Source organism: Plecotus auritus (assembly GCF_963455305.1).
Source record: "Plecotus auritus genome assembly, chromosome: 9".
Taxonomy (NCBI): Eukaryota; Metazoa; Chordata; class Mammalia; order Chiroptera; family Vespertilionidae; genus Plecotus; species Plecotus auritus.
The window spans coordinates 148112837-148123079 of NC_137783.1; the positions used below are offsets into that span (position 1 = coordinate 148112837).

A 10243-nucleotide genomic window follows, 5' to 3' on the forward strand; every position below is an offset into this window, starting at 1 on the left:
ATAAAAAAAAAAGCTGCAGAAAAGTGGCTGAATTGCCTCTTTCTTTGGGTGTTCTAAAGGAAAAAGTATATAAAGGGAAAAAAATGATTTATTAGGTTGCTTTGGCGCGGTGGAGATGGTCTAGACCAGGGGTGGGGGACACCCCGCCCTCAGGCCGTATAAGGCCCGAGAGGTCATTTGGTCTGGCCCTGCCAAGGCATTAGGGGTGAGGTAATTAAATGACCAAATATAGCAGGCTAATTTTTAAGTTGATGATTTTGTATGGCCCTTGAATGATGTTATAAATATCCAAATGGCCCTGGGCAGACAAAGGTTCCCACCCCTGCTCTACACCAATGGCCTCACCGCCCTTGACTTTGCAGGAAGACGCTATTGTGAGGATCTGCTGGCCTCCGCCAAGAAAAGGAAGTGAAGCCAAGAAGACAGTTCAGGCCTTTGCAAAGTCGCCACACGGGAACCTGCCCCAGGCTCCGCTGTCACTCCGCCCTGAGGGTTACAATTGAATTTTTATGCAGCCTCTTCAATTAGTGTTATTACCATTAAGCCCAGTACGTTCTTAAGAGCTGGGCTGCTGGTTCTGAGAAGCCCTGTCACTCCTTCATGGGACAAGAAACCATTGGTGGGTAGGAAGGACGTTGCGATTTTCTTTGTAGGTTAAGAAAGGTCACAGTTCCGAGAGTGTGTCGGCCCCCACTGGCCAGCTTCAGTCTGAGCCTTTGTTCTGTCTCAGAAGCTTCCCGATAGAAACCTGGATTTGCTCATTTTACAAATGCCCAGCATCTGCTGTTAGCCGGCCGGTCAGGAGTACCCCCAAAGAGGCTAGCCGTCTGAAGGGTTGACCCCGGTCAGCCTTCCCTACGACCAGCAGTGGTATTAAGGTCTCCATCAATCCCTAAAAGTAGTTGCTGTTCTGCCCATTTTATAGATGGAGAAACGGAGTGTGATCAGTCCTGCAGCTTTCAGGGACAGAGCCTGGGTGTGAGCCCACGGCTTGGAGACTAGACCCCACAGGCTTCTGGCACCCCAGTTCTTGGTAAACCAAGCTCCCCGGGGTGCAGCAGGGCCCGTTGGAAGTCCTCAGGGGAGCTGGATCTGGACAAACGAGTCACCGTAGCCCAACTAACCTTTCAAATGAAAGGAATAAGACAAAACAAAACACCAGTGTGGCGCTTCTGGTGGGGAGCGGGCCGCTGGATCCTACAGCCTCTGCAGGCGCCTGACCCCAGCCCAGGCACAGTGAGGGCTTGGCACTGCACCCTGACCTGGAGGGTCTGCACGTGAGGAGCTCCGAGCTGCCCCCAGTCAGGCAGCATTTACTCTCGAACACCCACTGAGCGCCTCCTGTGTGCCAGGCACTGTTGAAGGCCCAGGGAATACAGCTGGGAACGAGAGAACTGAGTGGGCTCCGTGGAGGTGACGGTCTAATGGCTGGAGGGTCAGCAAATGCATGAAGGCGGGTCCTTGACGTCTGTGAGGAAGCTATGACCAGAGGGACTTGGGGTCGGGGGGGACATCTGCCTTGGTGTGTGTGTGGGGGGGGGGTGGCGGAGCGGGGGGACACACGAGGTCTGTTATCTGCCTGGGGAGAACTCTAAGGGAGCATTTTCCAGTGAGAAGGTCGGAGGGAGGAAAGCAGGTGTGTGGCTGGCACACAACGGCCGAGGTTGGGAGCAGGGTGGCGTTCAGAAGCTCCAGGTGCTCCCCCTGGCATCCTTCACCTTCCATGGCTGCCTGGACCCCCACTGTGCTTTTGTGGGCTCCACTGGACAGTTGAGGAGATGAGGCCTACAGAGGTCAGGACAGGCTCAGGTCAGTGTACCCTCATTCCCAGCTCCTAACATCCCTGGCTGGCTGCCAGCCCTTTCAAGGACAGGCACTAAGAGCACCTACTGTGTGTGGGTGGGTGGGAGTTCTGGGAGATGAGCCAGCGCCAGTGTCCTTCAATGAACTTACCAGCAAATAGGAGAGACAGGGAGGGAGGTCCCTGTGGGGTTCTGCAGAGAGAGGAGCCACACCCTGCCAGGAGCTGGATAAGACATCGGAGGGGCTCGCCTGGGCCCGGACTGAGGGGAGGGAACCCACCTTTCATGCTGTTTAGCAAATGGGGAGTCAGGGGCCCAGAGATGGAGAGGACTTGCTAGGGCCGCACGGAGAGACGGCAGGGCTGGGGCAGGGTCTAGGTCTCCTGTGTTTGATCTTGGCCAGAATTGTCTTCTTGGCCCGATACACAGACCCATCTGGGGTGCCCAGGGTCCCAGCAGCAGCCGTGAAGTGACAGCCCATAGCCCAGGAAGGCCCTGGCCTGGGCGGGCCTTGCTCAGGTGGCTGCAGACCTAGGGTGAGCAGAGCCCCATGGAGTAGCCCAGAGACCACGTGGTCCTGCCAAGGCCACTGACCCCCAAGTTCCCCTCTCTCTGGGCCTTAGGACAGAGATCTCAAACCTCTCTGGTCCCCTCCAGGATTCAGAGGTAGAGTTCAAGGGCTCCTCGGGCAGGAATGGGTGGGAGGTGGGGAGGTTGAAATGGCTTGGGACGTCTCTAGTCACAGGTACTGATGGCAGCAGGACGTGGGGTGTGCTCCAAGCCCCCTGTAGCTGTGGCTGGGAGGGGCAGCAAGGCTCCTCAGGGACCAGAGAACAGGGATTTTCACACCTAGGTGAGCCAGCAGCTAGCTGGGCCTCTGGCCAGTCTGCCCCCATCAGGCCATTACGGGCACAGTGGGAGCGGGGACAGCAGGTGGGGGAGGGGAGCCATCCGGGTCCAGGCCTGGGTCTCTATGGGTTGGGGGCTCTGAGCAGAGCACTTGATTCTTCCCGCTGTGGAATGGAAGGCTAGGAGGGCAGTGAATGTCCCCTAAGGCCTTGTGCCTGACACCTGTGCCTGCAGGGAGGTGGGTGTGTGTAGGGGTGCAGGGGTGTGGGTGGGTCCACCCCTAGCAATACCCGCACAAGGGCCGCAGTTAAGGCGATGCCTCTACCTGGTGGACAAAAATCTATTCCTGAATCACCTTCAGCACAGGGGCCCAGCACAGGGGGCAAAGCCAGGGCCTTGCCTCCCTCCAGTCCCAGCCCCCAGTTCTTCCCTCCCACGCCTGCCCTCCTGTCACTGACTGCCTGTCCCACCTCCCATCCCCAGGTGGTCTGCAGGGTCCTAAAGGAATCAGGCTCCTGGGAGCCCCTGAGAGGCAGGGCGCAAGGAGTGGCTGCTGGGAGCTGGGGGTGCCGGGATAGGGCGGCACCCGGGCTGCTCAAACAGTGTCCGAGAAGGGACAGACAGAGAGGGGACACACAGAGGCGGGATAGGCAGGGACAGGGAAAGAGGCAAAAGTGACTGGCGGCAGGAGAGGAGGAGACTTGAGGGGCGGGACAAACAGGCTCGTGGGCCGGGCGAGGCCAGGGGTGGGGGACCCTCCAGGGGTGGGGAACCCTCCAGGTGGCACTCGCGCCGCTCGTCGCTGAACGCCTCCCCTCCCCCATTCCTGATTGGCAGGCGGCCTGCGACCAGCCTGGAGCACCACAGCGCCCCGGGCGCCCAGGCGGACATGGACGGCCCCCCGCGGGAGTAGGAGGGGGCGCCGGGCTATATATAGCGGCTCAGCCCAGGGCCGGCCCAGCGCGCAGCTAGGCGCGCACCACTCCGTAAGGTCCCGGCTCCGCCGTGCGTCCCTCAGCGCTGCCCTCCCTCCATGCAACCCAGATAGCTCCCGCGCCTGGGGGCCTCGTCGCTCGTCTCCCGCTCCTCCTTCGGCCGTGCACTCCCTTCCCAGGCCTAGGTCGTGAGCTCCCGCGGGCCACCACAGGCGCAGTTCGGTCCCCCGCTGCCCGGGCGCACGGACCACCGGACGGACGCACGGCCCGAGGGCGGGGATGCCGGGGCCCGGGGCGGCCACGGCGGCGCTGCTCCCGGCGGTCCTGCTGGCCGTGCTGGCGCCCTGGGCCAGCCGAGGGAGCGCCGCCGCGCCCACCGCACCCAACGGCACCCTGGAGGCCGAGCTGGAGCGCCGCTGGGAGAGCCTGGTGGCGCGTTCGCTGGCGCGCCTGCCCGTGGCCTCGCAGCCCAAGGAGGCCGCCGTCCAGAGCGGCGCCGGCGACTACCTGCTGGGCATCAAGCGGCTTCGGAGGCTCTACTGCAACGTGGGCATCGGCTTCCACCTCCAGGTGCTCCGCGACGGCCGCATCGGCGGCGTGCACGCTGACACGAGCGACAGTGAGTGGGGCGGCCGGGCAGGAAGGGTGGGAGCCCGGTACAGCGGCCACCCCTTCCACCTCGTCCAGCCGCACGGAGGCCCCTGGCAGACACCTGCCTCGGGCTCTGGGAACCCGGGGGGCGGGGAAGAGACTGAGGTTCTGGTTCCCCTAGCGCGGGGTCGTGGGGGCGCAAACAATCTTGGCTCCTGTGTCGCCGCAGGGACCAGCTTTGCGCACCCGGCGGCCGAGCCCCGCCTCCCCGCCTTCAGCAGCCTGGGCTCCCTGTGCGGAATTCCAGCGCCTTCGCCCGTGGGCACGGGGCGCGCGGCGCCGCCACCGGGGATTCGCGCCCTGGTCGGGGCCTGGCTCGGGGGCCGCCGGGACTGGGCGCGGCCGCCGCGGGGCCCGGGGCGGAGGAAAGCGAGTCCAAACCCGCGCACACTGGGCTCTGGGGCCCTTTGGGGACGGCCTGCGCCGGGGAGCCCGAGCCCTGTACACCCATCCCAGAAACGGGGGTCCCAGAGAGGCGCAGGCAGAGGAGGAGCGGTGCAGGCAAAGGGTCCCCTTTCCCGCAATGACCCGCGCCCTTCCCCCAGGCCTGCTGGAGCTCTCGCCGGTGGAGCGGGGCGTGGTGAGCATCTTCGGCGTGGCCAGCCGGTTCTTCGTGGCCATGAGTAACAAGGGCAAGCTGTACGGCTCGGTGAGTACCGCAGGGGCCCGCCGAGCACCGGCTGAGGAGCATGGGCAGGATCCTGACCCTCCAGGCCGACGGAAATGCGGGGCGGGGTCACAGGACCGGCGGCCCCTCACCCCCAATGCCCTGGGACAGCGCCCGCCCACGACCAGGGCCAGCCAAGGAGTGCAGCCTCAAGACAGTAACATTGAGGTTTGTGCCATCCCTGAGTGGGCGCCTCCCAGTCCATCAAAGGGTGCCATTGGGAGCCCTTCTCTGAGCCCCTGGGCTGTGTCCCAAGGGCCGGACTGGAGCCTTTAAGGTGGACACAGTGGAGATGAAATCCTCTGGCTGCCAGGTGTTGGGCAGGTGGCCGGGGCACCAGCTGCTGTGACTGGCCGTGTCCCTCTTCTCACCCGGGGGGGGTCTTGGCCCCTGACTTCCCAGGAGAGACCTGTCATCCTAGTGGGACTGCGACAGAGAGGAGCCCCTGACCCCTGGCCCCAGGGTCCCTCCACCAAGGAGAGGTCCCGCCTCACACTGTTCCTCCTTCCTCCAGCCTTTCTTCACGGAGGAGTGCAAGTTCAAGGAGATTCTCCTCCCCAACAACTACAACGCCTACGAGTGCTACAGGTACCCCGGCATGTTCATCGCCCTGAGCAAGAACGGGAAAACCAAGAAGGGGAACCGAGTGTCCCCCACCATGAAGGTCACCCACTTCCTCCCCAGGCTGTGACCATCAGACCCCTGCCTCAGCCTCGGAGAGCCCCCGGGGAGGGAGCGCCCAGGGCCACCTCGGTGCACTTTCTTCCCATGGACACGTTGAACGCAAGAGTAGGTGTACGATATTTAAATTAATTATTTAAATATGTATATATGGCCACCAAATTATTTATGGTTCTGTGGGTGTGTTTTGTATTTTTCTGGAAAAAAAAAAAAAAAGGACAAAGGACAAAAAAAAAAATACCCTGACTTTTCTGGTAAAACAGTGGAGACCCCTCCATTGGATTTATTTAACGTCAGAAACTTGTCACAAGTGTGCTGCTATTCTGTGTTGTAAAAGCCAGTGATATCGGACTCAGATATCCGCTTGCTTTGCACCCTCCGGTGGCCCTGTGTCCGGCAAGGCCCTCCCGGGGCTCGGGGCTCCGGAGACCAGCTCTGGAGGCTCCCAGCGGGCTTCCTCCCCCAGCACCCTCGGCGCCCCGTTCCCTTTGTGCCCTGTTGCTATTAATTGGGGCGGATCGGTTTACTTCGGGGACAGAGAGTACGCTGTGCAGCCCACCACTGCCGCTCTGTTTTTAGATCTGCTGAGACTGACCTTTGAACTTTGCTGTAGTCAATCTTCCTCCATCTACCAGATGGGAAAGACCTTTAGACAACGTTATAAACTCCAGTTTTCCTTTTTTGGGATCAGCCACAGCCACGGCCACGGTTCTGTGGCCACTGGGGGGAAAAGGCGAAAAAACGGCTATTTTGTAAATCCAACGGAAAGGCATCATCGCTCTCCCACTGCGAGGCTGGAAATGGATAAGACCCGAGTGATGAAATACCACTTCTGATAGCAGAGACTTCTGGTGGGTCGTTGCCTGGGTACATATGTAAAAGCACACTTCCCTGTGTTCGGGAAGCTTCGGGCTGGTACTGGCTATTAGGTTTCGGTGGAATCTCCTGTAATTGTACGAAACACTCAATGCAGAGTCTGCATGGAGGAGGCGCGCTTCTCTCCGCTGCATTCCCTGGGTAAGTGGCTTTAACATCTACCTCGAAAGCCTTTACACCACTCACCTGGCGGAAACTTGCAGGAAGCTCACACCGCATGCGTGCGAGTTGGCCATCCCAAGTGGCTTTTTTTTTTTCCATATGTAGCCAAAAAGGACTGCAGATAGCGTCGGTGCGACCCATTCGAACCTTGTCACGTTTGAGCTATCTTTACCCCGTGATTTACTTTTAGTAAGGATAATCATGGTGAAAATATTTGCAGACAGCTGTTACAGTGCACTATATGGTCACCAAGTAACCTTATATTTTTCTTTATATATTTTACAAATGTCACCCCTGTCGTTGAAGCAAAGACGGAAGAGGCAGGGTTGGGGATGGTTAAAAAAAGTCCCGAGGTGATGGCAAACATTTAATTTTAATGAATGACTTTTTAGGGTTTATGCAAAATGCCCTTAGCTTGCTACCAGAGATGCCCGGCTGTCTCCCAGACTCGAATACTCTCGCCTGGATGTTTCTGAACTGTCTCCCGAATTAACTTTATGGGAGTCTACAGGCGGCTGGGCTGGGCCATCTGATTGGCGTTTTTTGTCTTTCACATTCCTCCTTAAAACTCTTTGTTCGAATGCAAATCATCTCTTTAAAATACTATTCTTAAACCGAGGAGACCCAGAAGAAAGAAGCCATTTGTAAGCCAGGACCACACATCCTAAACTGCTATTCATGCACTGGAATAAAAATGTTTTGTTTTGTTTTTTTAATTCTAAACCACTCCCTGGACTCCAGGAGTGTTTGAGGAGAGGTGATGCTCCCAGCCGCCTGTGGATTGCAGGACGGGGTGGCGTGGAATTTGTGGTCATTCTGTATTTAATGTAGTTGCCTAGTAACCAACCACGTGGGTCTTAGGTGCCTTAAATTATTGCACGACGTCTTGTCTCGGAGCCCAATCCAATGTTAGGAGTGAAGATGGCTGAAGTGCAGAACCGGTCACCCTTGACTTCCGGTATATGTTCATCGAATCACGAGTGGAGCGTATAAGGATGTGATGGGCACATTTGTCAAGTGTTTCTATTGCTGTGATGGGGGCTGAGGGTCCTGCAGGTACCGCTGTTTTCAGACTGTAGTTTTATACAGGTGCCGACTGTCTTGTGATGTATGTGCTGTGCACACCGAGATGCCGAATAAACGGAGAACATTTGTCATGTAAAAGAGAGCCCCACCGGGCTGGATGTAAATAATTGGGGAAGGTATTGAAAACCATTAAAACCTGCCTTGAAATGCCAAGATGTGGCTCCCTCCCCCTGTCTCCCAATGTCTATTTGAGGCCTTGAGCCCCACGTGGCTGGGGCTGGGGCTGGGGTCGGGGGAGATGAATTTTAGCCAGCTGTGTCCACACAAATGTGGCCTTGAAGACAGGAGCCTGGGGGGGAGGGTGTTAGTGTCACCAAGTTTCCCGATGACTCTGAATGTTGCAGTTTATTCTCATGATGGGCTAATTCACGCCTTTCCCACACGCCATTCCCACTGGAGCTCACCAACCCTGGCCCCTGGCCTTGGCACTTGCCTGGGAGTGGGGGGTGAAGTCCCTGTGGCTGGCCATCAGAAGACTGACTTGAAACTTTTGGGTATTCCCCGCCGATGAATCTAGAAATCGATATCATGAACACCAACTAGCCTCCCATCAAAGGGAAACAGAGAAAAATCCTGCAGAAGCGAAGCCAGCGAGGAAGAGATGGTCCGTGGACCACTGGTGGTCGGTGAGGTCCGAAAGGTTGGTGGCCGCTGGTCTAGTGGACATTTCCCGTGCTCTGAGACTGTCTCTAGATGCAATGTGGCGTGTGTTTGTGAGTGTGGATTGCAATGAAAGCAATGACCTAATGGGCCTAGAGCAGCCTTGGGCAAACTACGGCCCGCGGGCCGGATCCGGCTGTTCTATCCGGTTCTCTTGCTCTCACCTCCGCTCCTTTACTTGGAATTTATATTAGTTCACACAAACACTCCATCCATGCTTTTGTTCCAGCCCTCCGGTCCAGTTTAAGAACCCATTGTGGCCCTCGAGTCAAAAAGTTTGCCCACCCCTGGCCTAGAGCCTGGGCCTCCCCTTCCACAAGATCTAGCCAATCACTAGACGAGAAGACCCAAAGAAGGCATTCAGGGCCTCTCTGTTGCACCTATTTTTCTCTCCCAAGACATCACCTTGCCCTTCCCTTCTCTGATACCACCATCTAGGGATGGCAAATACATGGGCAGTGCTATGGGTTCAATCTTGGGCCCCCCAAAAAGATGTTGGCATTCCAAGCCTCAGTACCTAAAATACAGGGACTTTATAGAGGTGACCAAGTGGGAAGGAGGTCACCAGTCTGGGCTCTAGGCTGCTCTGCTCCTAAAGGAAGGTTCTGGAAACAGAGGCCCTGGGAAGGAGGATGGTGTGGTGGGTCTGCAAGCTAAGGAACACCGAAGGTCACCACGGGCCACCAGCAGCCGGGAGAGGCCTGGGCCAGAGTCTGCTGCCTCAGAAGGACCCGGCCTGCCAACACCTTGATCTAGTGTGGGCAGCCAGTCAGACTCACTGGGGGGTGCAGAGTGAAATCCTGAAGACCTCGAGCCTTGGCCTCCCCTCCTGCTGCATCCTGTGGCCCCAGTGGTCCCTGTCCAGCTTCCTCTTGGCCAGCAGGCACAGAAGGCCTCATCCAGCTTCGGCATGAAAACCAATCTCCAGCACAGACAGGTCCAAAGTGGGACTGAAAAAGTCACTCCTTCACTTAACACGTATCTATTGCCAGGCACAGTCCTAAGAGCTGGGGATCCCCCACTGAGGAAAATGGAGTCCCCATCCACACCGGGCCTTTGTTATAAGGAGGGGGGTGACATGCAGGGTGGACGGTGCTGGCTGTCTGAGAAAACAGAAGCAGGATGGGGAGGCACCAGGTGCCCATCCGGGCCTCACTGGGAAGGGGACTTTTGAGCAAAGACTTGAAGGTGCTGAAGGAGGAGGCCATGCAGGGAAAAGCATAGGGAACAGCCAATGCAGAGGTGCTGAGCTGAGAGGAGGCCGGCAGGTTGGAGGAGCCTCTAGGAGTCCAGGGTGGCTGGAGTCTTGGGAGGGAACCAGGAGGAGGTGAGGTCCGAGAGGCCTGGTCACAGGGCCCGTCTCAAAGGCGTGGGGCATGGCCCTTTGGGCTGACACTGGATGGTGGAGGAAGATGGTGGGGGTTCGGGCTGTGCTGGTTAGGGGTGGCCTGGTGGCAGCAGCAGCACCTACGGCACCTACTGTTCTGCTCTGGTTTTCTCACATCCGCTCTCCTTCGTGAGGGCGTGCTCGGGCCCAGCCCACTGCCTCCTGGCTGTGTGACCTTGGACAAACCCGGTGATTTCTCTGCGCCTCCCGCTCCTCAGGTTCCCCACCTCCTGGGCCTGTGAAGTGTCCTCCATAGCAAACCAGAATTGGAGCCTATTGTTATTGTTATTCTCCTAAGTGACTTAATTATAGTCTTAAGGTCCAGATCCTTTTTATATTGTGCCGACTGGAGGATTGTCTGTCCCCGCTGGGAGCCACTGTCATTCAGAGCAAGGGCCCTCTTCTGCTGTGGCGGGCACCTCTGAGGGCTGGGCCCAGGGCCCTGCACTGGCTGCCCTGCCGGGTCCGGGGGACTCAGACACCCGCC

The 10243-nt window shown here is 58.1% G+C and overlaps 1 protein-coding gene across 1 annotated transcript; it reads left to right on the forward strand.

Annotated features, from left to right (window-relative positions):
• Positions 1-3865: 3865 nt before the first annotated feature.
• Positions 3866-5595, forward strand: FGF4 (fibroblast growth factor 4; the record flags this gene model as incomplete). The annotated part of the gene is made up of 3 exons (XM_080688446.1): positions 3866-4205; positions 4783-4886; positions 5419-5595. The coding sequence occupies 3 exons, from the start codon at positions 3866-3868 to the stop codon at positions 5593-5595; spliced, it is 621 nt and encodes a 206-aa protein (XP_080544572.1).
• Positions 5596-10243: the final 4648 nt, after the last annotated feature.